The 17,299-nt window shown below is 36.1% G+C and overlaps 1 protein-coding gene across 4 annotated transcripts; it reads left to right on the top strand.

Annotated features, from left to right (window-relative positions):
- The first annotated feature begins 235 nt into the window (after positions 1-235).
- pold3 (polymerase (DNA-directed), delta 3, accessory subunit) lies at positions 236-14,223 on the top strand. Of its 4 annotated transcripts, XM_055025325.1 has the most exons (15): positions 260-293; positions 648-742; positions 922-1,052; positions 2,502-2,582; positions 10,282-10,337; positions 10,935-11,034; positions 11,116-11,155; positions 11,687-11,819; positions 11,900-12,155; positions 12,234-12,303; positions 12,548-12,683; positions 12,791-12,894; positions 13,088-13,158; positions 13,240-13,318; positions 13,821-14,223. In XM_055025325.1, exons 6-15 carry the CDS (start codon positions 10,936-10,938, stop codon positions 14,024-14,026), a joined length of 1,194 nt encoding a protein of 397 aa, XP_054881300.1. In that variant the 5' UTR covers positions 260-293; positions 648-742; positions 922-1,052; positions 2,502-2,582; positions 10,282-10,337; position 10,935; the 3' UTR covers positions 14,027-14,223. The 4 variants fall into 4 exon arrangements, with proteins under 4 accessions (XP_054881299.1, XP_054881301.1, XP_054881300.1 ...); XM_055025324.1 differs by lacking the exon at positions 648-742 and having other exon boundaries at positions 236-293; XM_055025326.1 differs by lacking the exon at positions 648-742 and having other exon boundaries at positions 244-285.
- Positions 14,224-17,299: the final 3,076 nt, after the last annotated feature.

Below are 17,299 nucleotides of genomic sequence, written 5' to 3'. Positions count from 1 at the left end.
TGCGACAGCAGGATGACATGCTGCCATGATGGCCGCCAAACCCACACAGCCGCATTCACCTGAAGAAAACAATACCAGTCACGCTGGCAATAAATCACAGTATTGACACAGAAAAGTCCCCCAGCTCCTGCAACCTGTCCTCCTCCTCTGTCTTTTGTTGGAGTGTGGTAACACCCACCTTCTTGTCCTCTGACAGGCAATCATTTAGCTCATTGACAGCTTGTCGCCATAACAACAGAAACACAACGGGAAAAGACTGGGGAGGTTTTCTGTCCTCGTTCCTCTGTAAGTGGGTGAGTAAATATTGTTTCTGGTGCCTTGTTGACAGTTGGTTTGGGCAGTTTCAAAGAAAGAAAAGCTAAGTCTCATTATAGCTTTGCTAATTGTGGCAGCTGTGACAGAAAGCTTTTCATAAAACATTTAAAACGAATGGAGTATTTTAATTGCTTCCAAAACTTCAGTATTTTCTCTAAAACATTTGATTTGCCATCTTTTATTAACTTGTGGTCAAATGTACTCATTTTGATTTTTAAAAAATCCCTTAAACTCCTTCAAACTACACTGGACATTTTTTTTTAAATATATTTTAAGAACTAATGGATTCTGGTTGAATACTGTGTTAAACTAATTCCAATCTTACTTGGCAGATAGAAACTTCTTTGTATTATTTGGCAAGTATAAGTACGAGTAAACAAAAGATCACATGGCTCCAGGAGCAGGAACGGAAACAGAGAAGGGCATTGTGGGTAAATTCTATCAAAACACATGAATGCGAAGAAAATGGCTCTTACTATTTTACAAAAAATTAAACAAAAATCCTACAACCGCTAAAATCTTATGCTACTCCGGTTTTGTTTATATTTTGTGAAGAAGGAAGTTGCGCTCGTGTCCTCTTCTGAAACTTTGTGTTGTTTCCTTCAGTGGTGTTTGGTGCAGCGCCCCCACAGGTGAGGCGGGGAACTGGTTTTTGATTAGTTCATTTGGCACATTCCACTGTGAAACCCAGCTCCTGGAAACTTAAACCTTACAACTTTGGTCCTTAAATGAACCAGGTAGGTGTAAACAAATATCATAAGACTCAAGACACAGAAAGCAGACAACAGAGCAGGGCACTCTGGGTAAATTTAATCGTAACCTGCAGTGTGAAAAACTTGGAAGTTTAAAAAATGTTACAGTTCTCGTCCCCAATTCAACGGAGCCTACTAGACTATCAGATGTAAACAATCGTGTTCCTGTCAACATTTATGCATTAAAATCTGAGGTCAAATGAAAAGGATTCCTGGAGATTTTCCAAGATTTTATCCATTTGCAGAACATTTTAGCTTTGTGTCATGCACTCTGAAAAAAGAGTTTTAAGATAAATAGTATTAGTAGCCAAAAATAACCAAGTCAACTTTGAAAGTTATATTATTCAACTCTCCTGAAAGAATCAAGTAAAAACAGAAAAGCAAAATTCTAAAAATAATTTCTTTTTTAATTACCTCTTTCAAGCCAATGGATATGAAAACCTTTCTCATCTCTTTCCAAGACTGAGAATTTTATTTTAAATGTGACTGCCCTCTAAAGACGAGTCATAGTATTCAGCGTCTTTTTTAATATTTTTCTTTAAATCTGTAAATGTAAGCAAGGACAAATAGACGACACAGCAGAGATTACATTTTATCTCACTTCTAAATGTCATTCCAGAGAAGTATCCAAGGTTAAAATGTTCACCTCCCTCCGCTATCTCTCAGAGTTCCTCAAAGCGCATCATTCCTGAAAGCAAAGCCGGAAAAACGCTACAACCGAGAGCAGCCAGGAGGTCACCGGATTTCACGGAGAAATAAGTTCAGCTGTGAAGATGGGAGCGCAGCGCTACGCTGAGCATTAAATTTCCATTCATTAAAGAGTGAATTGAGACCCAGCATTTCACAGACTGTGAGCCAGTTTAGTCAGGCTCAATTGAGTTTTTATTAATCCCTTCATAAAATGAATATTCACACTGACACGGCGCACCCAAGTAAATTTCTATAGGGATTTAAATGAAAGCACTGCAGATGTGTCAACCAGTGCTGAATCTCCAATTTAGGTTATGTAGTTTATACAATAGCAGTTATAATATAGCTGATTAAAATTCAGCCTAATGTGCTAAACATTATCTTTTCTAACAACAACTTTTTGTCTGCAAAGTGGTTTTCAGGTAACAGATATAATCTGTTGGCAGATTATACATGATGTGATCTGTCAACGGGTAGTTTTTCTTTACTACCTGTTGACAGATTTTAACAGTACTCATGCTGTGAAGGTCTACAGGTGTTTGCGCTTTTATAATCTCTGGGTTTATTATTATTCGAAAGGTCTTGCCGTAACCAGTTGTTGTTCTTACCATTAGGGTTTTCCTTTTCTTTTTATTACTTTGTGTTCTTGTTTTTCACAAAAGTCCTGTTTTAGGCCTTTTATCATTTTAAATCCAAATAAGCTGCTCAATGTTTTCACTAGCACTTAAAAATGTTTTCAAACAGATGCACAATTATACAACTGTTCATCTTTGAAAAGCAGAAGTGGCGCCTCCTGGGCAACCAGAAACAAGTGGTTTCTAAAAGGTAAGTCAGCAATAATAATAATAATAAAATAACAATAGTACTTGTCTTTTCAAGCAGCCATTATACAGCGAATAGAGCAGTAAAACATGTTGGGCTAGTTTGGGGTTCCTAGGTAATGGCAGTGTTACTGTGACTTAATCTTAACATTAACTTATAGCCCAAAAACAGTAAGTTAATGTTTTTGTTAAGCGCTTGGCTGTTTCCAGAAGCTTTTGAGATCCAAATGGACCTATAAAAATGTGCAAATGATGAACTTTAAATAATAGATCCTCTTATAGAAATATTTTCTATTTTGGATTTTGTGAAAGTTATATCTATTTTATAGATATCAGATGCGAATGCCGTATTTGTCTAAACAGGATGCATAATGCATGGCAGGTTGCACTACACCTCTGTAGTGCAGCGGGGGGCGAGTCGTGTTCTGACAAACCTGAGGTTCAGATTCTCCATGAATGTTTTGATGAGGCTACAGGATGACTGAGCTGCACACTGACATGCAGGGTATTGACATGCTGCTCACTGTGAGGGCTGCAATCATCATGCAGATCTAGAAGTCTGCAGAAACCTGTTGAGCTCTAAGTGCTGGATTTTAATGATTAAGAAGAATACAATTACCATTCAGACCTGGTAGCAAGCAGCCAGAGAACAGGGCTTGTGTTTGTGTGTGCAGAGGAGAGTGAGAGTGTTTGCTAATAAGCTTTAAATGTGAGCGTTTTATTCTTTCCGAGGATGTTTTGCGCTTGGCAGCTTAAAGAAAAAAAAAATAATCCAAACAAATGCAAAAACATACCATAATAGACAAGCAGAAAGCCGACTTCATTAGGAAAAGCTATTAGCGTTCATGGGGAAATAATGTTAATAATGATTTTTGTTTGAGTCAGTGAAGCTAGAGACTAAAACGTCATGGTTGGAGCGCCAAGAGGTAATGACATGAAGAGAATATCTGCCAGATCCGCCAGAGATGAGCTTCGTTATCTTTAGCAGTAAACAAACTACTTAGCAGAATCTGACTTTTCTCACTCAGAAGAGGCATTTAATCAAATCTCCTTTAAATAACAGCTGAAAACATAACAAAAGCTGCAACTTTCATCCTGAATCGACGCCAAGCAAAAAGAGACGTAAATCATCAGGAGTGTAAATAAAAAACATTATTTTAACTGTGATTATCTCTAAGTTTCCAGTCAGTACTGTTGTATTTGGGGGTTAATAAGAAAGCGCTGCTTTCCCACCTGAAACACCAACTTCCAGGGATTTTATCGTAATTGTTTCAACTTGAAGTCAGAATGTATTTGTAATCGAGTTTGTAACGTAAAGGTGCAGATGAAATAAGCTTCATGTTGTATTGTGGCAACAACTAAAAGACTTCAAGGAATATAAAGGCATGCATGTATAAATGTGATTGCAGTCATATCTGTATATCCATCTGTATTTCTTGTGTACTTTGACCCATCAAATCTAAAATCTAGATCTAAATCTCGCAGAACTTTGTGCAGACATGAAAAAGATGCAATAAAGCAACTTTCAGAGAGAAAGAAATCAGATTTTCAGATGTGAAATGAGCAACAGAAATGTTTCTTTGTGTTTGACCTGAGTTAAACCTTGATGATAGATTCTTTTGTTAGTTATATATTTTATAAGAAAAGAAATGAAAACCATCTGGAAAAGGCAAAGCATCGCTTTTATTAATCTGTGAAAATATCCCTGCACTTTCTGAGCCTGCCAACATTTTGAGGTACCATGCTCATTTCCTCTGATAACACATTCTGGCTGCTATGGTGCTTCAGATCCCTCAAAGATATCTCCTCCTAGAAAGATCTATAATGAATGTATTAGATATCCCCGAGCCGCCTTTTTTCACAAACTTGATTGCTTTTCTGATTTAAAACGTCTGATAGCTTAGCGAAAAAGTAAAGCGCTTAAATCCAACTTCCTAAATGTTCCACAGAAGTCGTGCCCTCCTTTGCGTCTCTCGGGGAAGCGAACACATGTGAAATAAGACACACAGATCAGACAGATGAGCAAAGAAACGCAAGAAACAAACAGACTGCACTACCTGCTACATGTGTCTGCTTCAAAAGCTCTGATGTCTTTTCATGTCAGGAACCCCACGAAGAAGCTCCGGAGCAAAGATGAACATTTTCACAACATGTTTTGCTCACAAAGATAAGCTAAGGGCATTGTTGTCTCTACACATGATGCTGAATATGAAGCATAACCGTCTGTGCTGCTGGAGGGGAAGGACTGTAACCGTAGTAGAGATAAAATTCATTATCCAAACATGTTTTGGTCCCAACATGATGCTTCAAAGCCACAGAATGATGAAACTTTGCTTCGCTTGTCTCTGATGTCGATGGTTCACTTCAATGAAACATTTTGACAAGATATTTCTTGTTAGTTGAGAAAGATGTCCAGATTGTCAAAGCACTTTGGGGAGTTCCTGCAGAAAATAATTTACTGCTTTAAAGTTGTGGCAGCTGCAGAATCTTTGCTTTGCTCTGAGATCACTTCAGAAACAAAATCTTACCAAGTATTTTTGCTCTTGTAGTTTCTAGTGCAAATATTTTAGTACATGTGAAATAAGACAAAACTAACTTAAAGGCAACTTTTTAGCAAGTTAAAGGAGCTTAATATTCCTAAATATTGATGAAATGTACTAACTATACATGAAATTATCTTGGAACAATAAAAAGGAAGAGTAAATTTTCACCAAAAAAACCCCCCCAGAAATGTATCTAAAAGTTTTTAGATAAAATACGAAAAAAAGAAAAGAAATGTCTTAGTTTGATAGGTCAAAAATGTACAAGAAAGAACTAAAATTTCTGAGTTTCAAAAGTAAAAAAAAATTACAAGAAAAACTAAATTTTCACATAAATCAGAGAAATTTTCTTGAAAAACACTTGAAACATTTCTGAGGATAAAATACTGACAATTTTCTAGTTTTATAAATGTCAAAGTTTTTGTCTGGGAATTTTCAGAGCATAATCTCAAAATGTTCTTGTTTTTTATAGCAAATTTTCCACTTTTGATACTGAGAAGTTTTCTTTTGCTTTCTAGAAAGCTTCTGAGCTCAATCCCACAATTTCAGATTTTCCTCTAGTGAATTTTCAACTTCTCAAACTCAGAAAATTCCATTATTTTCTAGAAATTTCTGACATTATTTCCAAAATTTACAAAAGTATTTTTGTGAAAATGTACTCACTTTTTCAATCTACAACCTTTTTATGAAGTAGTGGCTGTGAGGCCCAGGAAGTTCGTTAAGCAATCCTTCTGATGTGGTCACAGTTCTCTCTGAGTGTTCAGAGTAACTTCACTAACCAATTACCAGCAGATGTTATCAGACTGACAGCGGCCATCATTCATGTGTGCAGCTGTCATTTCCCCCTGCCAGTTTGATCCAGTGACCTTCCAGTCATTTGTCTCATTTTAAAGCCACTCAGCTTCTTTCACCCTGAATTTTAATGACTTGCTTTGTCACTCACTCTGTGTACTTTATGTGGTGATTTTTATTGAAATTACACGCTTGCCGTTCCTACTGGTTTTACCCAGACAGGCAGTTGTAGCTGCGCCTCGGGCCCAGTGTCGGGCTCAGTGAGCAGGGAGGATCATTAGCCGCCTCCCCGAGGATCTGGTCCCCGCTCCGCTTCACCCTCAGCCCTTTGTGGTGCCTGCTGATAAGGCCAAGCTAATATCTGCTCAGTCTCAGAGTGCACTGGAAACGATTAGCACAGGCTGAGCTGCTGTCCACTCCATCAGGACAATAGGAGCTGGAATCTAGCTGCAGGGCTGTTGTTATTCTGAGAGAAAGCATGTACAACACAAATCCCAACCAGGTGCTCAAAACAAAGAACGAAACACCGAAAGCATGAAAGATAAACCTAACAGCTGCGTTGTAAACAAAGTGCAACGGTTTCAACCACTCACACAGTCCATGCTCAGACTGTCAAAATGCTCTTGAGAGAGATCATTTTAATGGTCACTTATACTGACAGGTGACAAAATGAAGAAACAATTCTCTTTAAAGAAAAAAACAGAAAAAATAGCTACTGTGAATAGGATAATAAAACATTATCCTCTCAGGATATATTCATAGTCTCAAGCACAGCCGGGTAGTAACTAGTGCTGGACAATAAATCAATAACAGTATACATATTGAAAAGGGCACATGATCAATGTCAGTAGATAACATAATTTATAGCCCGCTGTGTTCCGTCTGTTGCATGAGTCTCCATCTGTATGCATACACCCACCGCGCACTTCACCGCCATTCGCAGCCGCTATGCAGTAGCTCCGAGAGGAGGAAAGTTGTGGTACTCCATGTGTGACCCATGTGTTTCTCATGCCTTCTCTTAGTGTGGAAATGAAACACAAGAAGCTGTGGCATCAATTGTCTTTATTTCCAGCATAACAGCAAAACTATTGTGACCTTCAATAAACATATTTCAATGATACGCAAAAATAAAAACCATAAACATACTTTATGAGCACAATAATGATGTCTCTTCACAGAGTAGACGAGATTACATTTAAAATGTAGGGAAAAAAAGCAAAGAATTGCACACAAACACTTGCATAATGTAAAAAAGCATTTGCATTTTGAACAAAGGAATGAATAACTGCTTGTTTTTTCTTTGCACAAGTGAGAAGGATTTGAAGACTGAACAAACAGTTTTGGAAATTCAATTTTGTTCTGAGGAATACACCAAAGGTCTGAGAAAAACTGTATTAAACCTTTATTTCACTAAGCAAAACATTTAGAACAGTTCCTATTTCATTAAAGGGAGATTTTCTTGTGCATGTCTGAAAATAATGGAAGGATTTTTAATATTCCACAACAAGGACGAAACAGAATAACCAGGCAGCATGAGTCACTTTGGTAAAACTCATTAATTGCATCACTAATTCCTGCAGCTGTTTGGCATGTTTCCCTGAAAAATTACATCTGATTTATGCAGAGTTGAAAGTGTTAGAGCCAGAAATCAGATGATGGATAGTTTCCACATTGAGAAGGCGTTATCTTATTGCTCTTAGGAGGAAATGACATCTGAATCTGTGTTCGATACGACTCAGATCACGTATAACTGTGACTCATCCTCATGTTTGTGTGAAGCAGCAGGTTAAAAACAGCTCAGATATTGAGTTACTTTGGTAACTTAACAAAGAGATTAGATCTGTAATTAAAAACTGTAGACTGGTGTTCTTATCTAGACATAGAAGTTCGATCCTGGCTGTTTGTTCAGCGAGCGCAGCAGGAAAAGCAAAACCCACAATTAATCTCCACACTGACATATTTCAATTCAATTACAGTGTAGATGGTACTTTTCTATATCTTTTTAATGTTTTTGATAAGTTGAAATACACGTAAGGGACTTTCAAACAATTTATTTTCAAATATAGACATGAAAAGTAATGCATGCATTTTTATATTCCATCATTTTAACTGCGATACCCCTAAATAAAACCAACTGCAGTCAAATAAATCAGGTTAAAGAGTGAGTATTATGTAAAATAAACTTTTTTTAGCTTTATTTGCAATCCTTCCCCGGCAAACCGTCCCCAACACAGCTCCGCCAGACTATCTGCAGCGGCAATTAGCAAACACCTTGTGAACTATTTCATTGTCCAACGACTGTAAAGGGCTGTAAATGGGACAATGGAGGTGCATTGTTGTGACATCATATTGAAGGCAAAATGTCGGAAAGAGTAGGAGATTCTTAAAGAGACAGAGACCTAATTCCAAGATGTCAAACTAGACAGTTACAGTTCTTTTAAGTTATTTTTGATATATGCAGCATTTTTAGAACTGAAGATAACATAGTACTGAAGATTGTACTATATGCTTGGAAAATAAATAATACTACTACTACTAATATTTTATAATAATACTTAAGATACAACCATAAAGAAATGTAGTTGTAATTGCAACAACAATGTTGATTAAATGTAGATAAAAACAAACGCATGCCATACTTTATAGAGTTATAGATTATTTTATTTATGATATGATAAAATGCTACATGAACACAAGTACTTCTGCAAACCTCATATGTTCATACAATTTCCTCAAGTTATTTTCGTGTTACAAACGTGATTATAACTGTGAAGGAAAAAGTTGGTGGGTAAATTTAATCTGGTGAATCAATTTTTATTAAATGCAAAAAAAAAGTTCTTAATGATACAAAATAACTCGAAGATCACGGTCTGAATCGAGTCAGAACCACTTGAGGATTTCGGTCTGCTCTGCATCTTCAAGGTCAGACAATTAGTCTTGTTCCTCGTCATCATTAGGGGAATATTTTTCCCGCCTCTGCAGCACGTCTTTGCCCTTCTGTTTGACATTTCTGTTGGAAGTGGTCACGCAGCAACCGACATCACAGCAGCAGCATGAATAGAGGATTATCTTTAAATATTGCATCGCATCTATTGGTTATTGTGTTATTTTGTATCCAAGTTGCTGTGTATTGCAGACTTCTGCCCAGGTTCCTCTTGAAAATGAGATCCAGATCTCAACGGGGTTTACCTGGTAAAATAAAGGAAATAAGATAAAATAGAATAAATTAAGCGCAGAAACAATCAGGCATCAAACAAGTTCATCATGCGTCATGCAGGCTGGGAAAAACACGTTCCTCCAGTTAGCTGAAACTTCGATAAAATAGTCTCAAAAATATCAGTTTTCCCCAAGTTGATTTTTCAAGCACCATAAATATGACATAACTTCACTTCACCGTAGCAACAGTTCTTCAAATTCAAACATGAATCAAGTGAACATATAACGGTCCACTAAATATGTTATCACCAGCAACCAGTACATCACGGTATAAAATATTAAGACGATTCTTCCAAGAATAATATTAATCTCATAATATCTAATTTGGATTTAGGTGTAAACTTTGACTAGAGCACTAAAAAAAATTGTTTTGTTTTTGTTTGTTCCCTCTAAACAAACTGAAATTGTTCCCTAATTACTTTCAAGTTGTTGTCGACATCAGCAGTAAGTTGTATAACTATATAATCGTTAGTTAATCATCTCACTTTTTTGTGCTCTTTTTTGGAGAATCAGTTATTTGAAACTTAAAAGAATGTGTGGTTGGCTGCATTGGCGCCTATTAGCCTGTAGAGGGCAGTCTACAGCTTCACGCTGTGCCAGAACACGATGCAACCACGTGACTCTAAGCGGAAGTAAATAAACTGCTTTCCCGCGCAGTCGAATAACTTCAAGCTAGGTGTTTGTGGAAAATCCGACATAATGGACGAGCTTTATTTGGATAATATTGACGAATATGTCAACGATCACAACAAAATAGTGAGGATATTGTAAATTTGTGACGTGTTCCGTCATATTTAATGTTGGATTTTAGCTTTCGAATTGTGCAAATATGTAGCCGCGGAATTACGTTGAATAACATAACAATTATATGTCTCATAGCTTTCACAACAAAAGACTTCCTTTCTCTAGGGGAGTTAAATGTACAGTATGATAGGTTTAGGTCGTCTGAATCATTCGGCTTTAATTTTAAATCTTGCTAAGAGTCGACAGTTTTTTTTTCCAACGGTTGAGTTGTTTCACTGAATACATAGAAACCCCAACAGCTACTTTAGTACAAGAGTCGACAGCAAATGGCTATAAAATACGGTTAAATAAACTACTTTTCACACCCTCTCATGTAAACACAGAGTAATTATATATTTTCATATTTCTCAGGTTACCTATAAGTGGCTCAGTCTGACTCTCGGAGTCCATGTCAACACAGCTAAACAGTAAGTAATACTGGTTTACTGAAAGAGAGAAATATTGAAAAACATAACTTTCTTCATCTTCCTCAAGGATCAACAAATTTGATTTTCAACAATAAATCCTCCATCTGATCAGGAACTGCAAATTCATGTGAATGCTAAAGACAAAAATATACATGGCATAATCAATACTAAATGTTGGAGTTTTATAACTCGTGCTTTTAATTATTATATTTTTTTATGTGATAATTGTTTCTGTTTCAAGTTCAACTCTAGTGTTTTTAAAAGTGAGATTTTCTTTTATTTTGAAAAGGAGATTCTTAGTTTTTTTTCATAATGTGAGATTTATTTGAACACTGCTGACATGCAGTGTTCAAATAATAAAAGTGCTGATATAAACTTTATATTTATTATACCATGCAGAATAACAGGAAATGTTAACATCTAGTTATTGATTTCATTGTTTTTCAATCACACTAGAATTATGTACCTTTTTTGGGTTAATAAATTTGATTCAAATGGGAAAAAAATTGAATTCATAAACAGAAAAGGTGGGATTGGGAAAATATTAAAACATATTTAATGTGTCTTGAGTTAAATACATGTAAAATGTGTTTTCAGGATGCTTTACCATTACTTGGAGTACAAGAGGAAGGAGAGCTCACCTCAGCTTCACGCCACATACCTCGTGTCTGGGAAACTTGAGGACAAAGGTCAAATGGTGAGTAACACCACATCATCTCGCATCATCTTTTTTTGAAACAGAAAATGTCAAGTTGATTTTATTTTATGATATTTTTAGTGTCACAAGGTGTCTGTTGTCAGAGAAGACCAATTGGAAGGTAAATATCAAATCCTTGTTTTCTTGTAGTTTCAGTCCTAAGTAGTCTTTACCAAGTTTATCGTAGTTAACTAAAACTAACGAAATAATAAACAATCTGTTTATGTCAGCAGTGTTCAAATTATGGCACTTTTTAGTAGCAACACTTACCTAGTCTGCAAAATGGAGACAGCAAAAATGTGAGTTGGTTCAACAATAACTGAATGCATTTTTTTGAAAATGATGTCTTGTGCTTAATATTCATTAACCAATTGATATATACATAATCACAATACAATAATTTGGACATTTTTAGGTGCAAAATTTAAAAAGATCAATGAGTGAAAAAACTAAAACTACTACTATAACTTATAAGAACTACATCCAAACAATATTTAATCAATAAAAACTGTCAAAAACACTAGAACTAATTGAATTAGGCAATTACAAAGTCACAATAAAATAAAACACAACTTTTCTTTTTATTGCAATTTTCTCTAATAAAACACAAAAGAAACCAAAGCTTGTTTTTAAAATTTGTTTTCTTCTGTAGATTTCAAATCCAAGATGAGTTTAGTAGTGAGCGTTCATGTCTACAGCATCCAGAAAGCTTTGCTCAAAGATAGCGGCCCCCTCTACAGCGTCGACTATGATGCTGTTAAAGACAATCTGAAGAACTGCAGCAGGTTTTAAGATTTATTAATAAAAATTCTGCTGGTTTTAAAGCGTTTGGCTAATAAAAACCGTTTGGCTTCCTGACGTGTAGATACAGTGCAATCCGATGTGCCAGAGCAGTGCCCATGTCTGCTGTGGAGCTGCAGCAGGTCCAGGAAATTCAGCAAGCACCTCCATCGGCGCCTGAAAATAAAAAGTCCACCATGAACGGGGACGCCAACATGGCCTCCAAACCATCAACCAGGGCGCAGAAAGGCATCATGGGAATGTTTGCAAATAAATCTGCACCCAAAAGTCAGGATAACAGCAAAGAAGTCAAGCCTGAACCAAAAGAAGAATCTCCTGTGGTAGGAGTTTTTGTTGTTGGTCATAGTTGGTTGTTTTTACAGAAAAGTAGAGATTTAGATTTCTGTTTTGTTTATTAGCCAGAGGCTCCAAAAAGTAAACCAGCAGCGAAGTCCAGTGCGATGGCCAACTTCTTTGGAGTTCAAACAAGTGAGTTATATTATTACTAAAATGCAGGAATCATTTGTAGTCTGGAAAGTTTTGGAGGAAATTAAAGGGATTATTGGATTATTTCCGGGTTATTGACTTAATGGATTGCATTATGAGTAGGATTGACCGAAATGTATATGGTTTTATGATTGGATTGATTGTCATCTCGTAATAAAGCCCCATTATATTATATTTGTTCTGAATTTGAGTTTAGAAATTAACTGAATTGATTTGTCACCTCCAGAAAAACCAGAGAAACCAGTGGAGAAGCAGCAGGAGGCTCAGTTGGCCATCGCATCAGAGCAGCAGCATCAGAGAACGACAGCAGAGGAACCTGCAGCCGTCCAGCTGCACAAAGAAACCAAAACAGACTCCAGGAGGTTTGTCTTCACAGCCATAAATTAGTATTTTTAATTATGAATTAAAGTGTGGATGCAGTATGTATTAAAATAATAATGTTTTGAATTTGTTTTTAACAAAAAAAAAGCAAAACAAAGCGAATGGAAGAGTCTGATAGCGAGGAGGAGAAAATGGAGAAAAAGAAGAGGCGAAGGATCAAGAAACCACAACCAGACAGCAGCGATGAAGACGGTCAGTTTTTTACTTCTACTTTCTTTAATTCTGATATTTGATGAGCAAAAGAGAAAAATCTTAATATTTACAATTTCTTAAAATCTGTGTTAAGATTTAAAACTATGATGAATTAATTTTAATTGCAAAGGTTGACATCACCTGTCAAATTTATCTAGAAAACTGCCTGAAGTTCATCTTTTTTCTTTACCAGTTATTCCAGATTCTCCACCTCAGGTGAAAACAAGTCCTAAAAAAGAGCCTGAGACTATCCAACATTCACAGGTGAGTGAACAGAATCAGGTCATTCATGTAGCAACAGATACATTTTTCTGATGCAGCTGGATTGTTTCCTGTTGCATTCAGACGAGCTCTGGAACCAAAACAAGGAGGAGGAGAAAAGTCCTGAAGTCACATACCTTTATGGATGAGGAAGGATGCATTGGTAAGAACAAAATTATGAAACTAAATTTGAGATTTTTTACTTTTTTTTAACATCTTTTGATTTTTGCTTATACATCCGACAGTTCATTCATTAATTTATCAGGTTTCCATTCGTCTTTTTGTCTTCTTGGCCAACAGTTCAGTTTTTTTCAGTTAATCCAGGAATCAATCGTCTTTCCATACATCTATTAAGTTTTGTCCATCAATCTATCTCTTCATGTATACCTGTTCATTAAGACTAATTAATCGATTATTGGCATAACCATCAACATTCAAAGTGATCTTTGGGACATAACTAGTTGATTTGAGAAAATTTGGGTTATAAATATGAAAATAACTTTTAATCTAATGACTATCATTGTTGCTTTGTTTAGATAATTTACACATCTTCCTGGTTCAAGAAATAAATCCATAAATAAGATAGTTGCCCTTTTAGTCTGAGACATGTTTATTAGGGATAATAACTATACATTCATCTCCCACTCTGTTCTTTTTTAACTCAGTAACAGAAAAAGATTACGTGAGCGAATCTTACTCCGAGACAGACGATGACTTTCAGAGCACCAAACCAGCTCCACGTAACAACAATAAAGCAAAGGTAACATCGAGCAGCAAAGACGACGACAAAAAGACTCAGAAGAAATCATCGACGAGCTCAAATAAAGGAAGTAAACAAGCTTCCATTATGGGATTCTTCCAAAAGAAATGAGACATTTCTGTTGGCTCTGAGGAATGGTGCTGAACTGTTGGCAGACATCCTACGAAGACATTTAGATAAACGGACAGTTGAATGGCAGAAAAACACGTCTCAAATGGACTTGAGCCTTTAAACATGATTATTTCAGGAAGATCAAGTTTTTATGACACTTTACTGATCAGTTCAATAAACATGGAAATTAAACAAAGTGTGCTTTTATGTGATTAAAGGGGAAGGCTTCTGTGATTATTGTGAACAAAAAAAAGTCACAAAACAAACTGATAATATTGGGCCATAACAAGTCTGGTTAACTGTTTGTGTGTTTTAGCAAATGGAAACAAATTGCATTGAAGATTTTGAGTTTCTAATGTCTTACTTTACATTACAATTCTAAAATAAATAGGGCTGAAACGATTGATCAGATTAATCATGATGAGTCAATTATTGAAATGATTGTCAACTGATTTAGTCATCATAAGCTGCAGTATACAGACTCAAAAAGACAATTTACTAAAAAAAACCCAACATATTCAAAAAAGTAATATAGTGAAAACTGCATAAAAATAAATGTATTTTGTCTTTATGATATGTTAGTTTTTAGATAAAGTTCAAGAGTTAAGGTGGGTTCAGCTGAACGCCTTCCTCAGTTTGAGGTCCAGGTGGGTCTCCAGCAGGACAACAGGTGACATCAAAACACTGGGATGCAAAACAGAAAAATATTAGTGCATAATAATTTAAAAGAATTAATCAAGCTCCCACTTGAACCCTGTAGTCATCCTATAAATTTTGAAGTGATGAATTCTTGCCAAAACAATATTTTTTTGGTATTTTATTTCACATTTTAGTCTGTTTTCTAAGTACCAACCTGTCTGAGGGTCCCTGGTATCAAATATAGGTGTCCTGCTGCCCACATGGGCACCATGACACCAAATGACAGGGTCATCGTCCGCCCCAAAGCATATGTCCAGTCCGGGTAAACGTACCAGTCTTTAATCTTAACGTTAAGCTGTTCCATAAAGGTAATATACATTTATACTGACATTTATTCATTTTGACTGCAGGACCTCCCAAAAATCACCCCTAAATAATTGTTGTTACCCATTAGAGGCATTTCAGGCATTTCTGATTGAGATATTTGCCAAACGTCTACTGAAATTTGTTCAACATTTGCACCTGCTAAGTCCTTAATTTCTTGCAATCTGTCTCATATCATTTTAAAGAGTAACTCAGTTCAAAAGACTCATAAAAACATTTATTAATTTACTTTCAATTAATGAAAACAATTCCAAAATCTATTTCTTGACTGTTTTCTTCTCTGAAAATAATAATTTTCATGTTTATTTTTCCATCCAAAACTGTAAACAAAAACAAACCTGATTCAGCCACATGGTCAATAGCCACACCTTGTTTCTGAGCCTTGAACCCCAGAACAGAGAAGATGACAAAACCAGCAAGACAACTGGCCCCACTGGTCAGCAGACAGCCAGAAGCAGTCCCTAATGATCAAAGTTATGAATTATTTTAAAATGCAAACTAAAATGCCCCCAAACCACAACATTCAGGAGAATAAATTAGAAGCTCATTATTGCTTCGTTTAGTATAAAAATGAAAACATTTATTTATGTTTTGTATCACAAAAATGCTCTTTAGTTTAATCCTGCAGTGGTTTAAATATTGCATGGAGAGCCGACTGCATTCCCTGAAACTACTAAAACATATTCTTTCTTACTGGACCACTATCCTCTTGTCTCACCATCGTTTCAGTTTTCTTCCTTCTTAATTAATTTCAACATCAACAACTTCAACTGTTGCTGTTGTGTGAAAAGAAGTTGAGTTTTTATCAAATGTTTCTCCTAATTTGAAATGCAGAATGTATTTAAATTGTATATTCTTGTTTGAATGTGGTACGGTTATCTCTGAATGCTGCAAAACTGCAGGCAAAATAAATTAGAATGATGAGTCTTTATTTGCGTTTTTGATATAAACTCCCAATAAAACTCCTAATATTCTCATCATCAAAATAAGAGCTTCATTTTATCTGCTGCTTGGTAAAAGTGGAAACGGGAATGTGCAATTAGTTAATGATCATGTTTATTCAGTTGATTAATTCCTTTAGAATCAACAGAACAGAGTTTCAAATGTACATCAGAAGGTTTGTGTCTGTTATTTAGATGAATTAAAGCGCTTTATACTTTACACAATTGGTCATGTAGTGCTTTTCCACCACAACAAACTATTTAATTGGGGCTTTATTAAATATGTCAACATTGTGACAAGTTGAATTTATAGTTTGGGAAACATGTCCGCCTGGAATAAATGGCTGCAAAAACATTCTTGCTGATGCTCTTGATCCATCGAGATACAATGTCTAAAATCTTTTTTCAGGGGAAGACATTAGGGGTTATTGAAACTAATGAAGAATTTTTGAAAGAGAAAATGATTTGTTGATTTCCAGTGGCCATCTATACCTTGTTTTGTCTTCAAACTTACGTAGACAGTTTTATATTGTGTAAGTTTAAGGTAGGTGTAGAGTACTAAATAGGCAGAGACTCCAGACCTTTATTGCAGAAGAAGGACATGGTTATATTGTCATCTCTTTGCACTAAGTCTCATTGATGCCCACTGCCTAATGCTTTCACAATGAAAATAAATCTTCAGTACAAACTACATGATTGTAATGAGCGAGACACAGCTGTCGACTAAGAGGCTTAGCTGGATGCTGAGCTGCATCGTACACAGAGTGGAGGGGGGCTCAAATAAATATGCGGTAAATAAGTCTATCAGTTGTTTTCTTTTCTACTGTTTTGTTTAAAGTGGCAGAATATTTAATACAGGATGAAACAAGAGCTGAAAGCAGAGCTTTCCTGTAAACCCAGAGCACCAGGCTGACAGATGAGATGCAACAGGCAGTGTGGTCTGCAGGGAAATGTTGTTCTGTAACGTTTAGGCTGCCCAGTCACCCCACCCTCTCACTCTTTCTGTGAACACAAGTGGGCCAGTTGAACTGGTATTTGGATTAGCTAAACACTGTTATATGAAAAAGGATATCCTGTGGTGTTTCTGGGAGTGGCCTGCAAATGTGAGCAGACATTGGTGGTTTACCGTGGCTTTCTGCTCCATAATGCCATCCGTTGAATGAGGTCAGTCATGATTCATATATTTTTTCTGTATTCGAAGAGGAGCTTACACAGCTGCAGCCTAAAAGACAGCTGATTCACATTACTGTACATCCCATGTTGGGTGTAACAAAGACGGTGCTGTTCCTAATATTTCCCTTAAAGCAAA

This window comes from Poeciliopsis prolifica, unplaced genomic scaffold, assembly GCF_027474105.1.
Source record: "Poeciliopsis prolifica strain line A6 unplaced genomic scaffold, Auburn_PproV2 SCAFFOLD143, whole genome shotgun sequence".
Lineage (NCBI taxonomy): Eukaryota > Metazoa > Chordata > Actinopteri > Cyprinodontiformes > Poeciliidae > Poeciliopsis > Poeciliopsis prolifica.
This window is presented reverse-complemented; position numbering and strand designations above follow the sequence as displayed.

Bases quoted from the DNA above. Each gene is read 5' to 3' on its own strand.
- pold3 (XM_055025323.1), top strand. From the start codon at position 9,826: ATGGACGAGCTTTATTTGGATAATATTGACGAATATGTCAACGATCAC. The intron at 10,338-10,934 runs GTAAGTAATACT...ATGTGTTTTCAG, and splicing joins CATGTCAACACAGCTAAACA to GATGCTTTACCATTACTTGG. The intron at 12,304-12,547 runs GTGAGTTATATT...TGTCACCTCCAG, and splicing joins CTTCTTTGGAGTTCAAACAA to AAAAACCAGAGAAACCAGTG.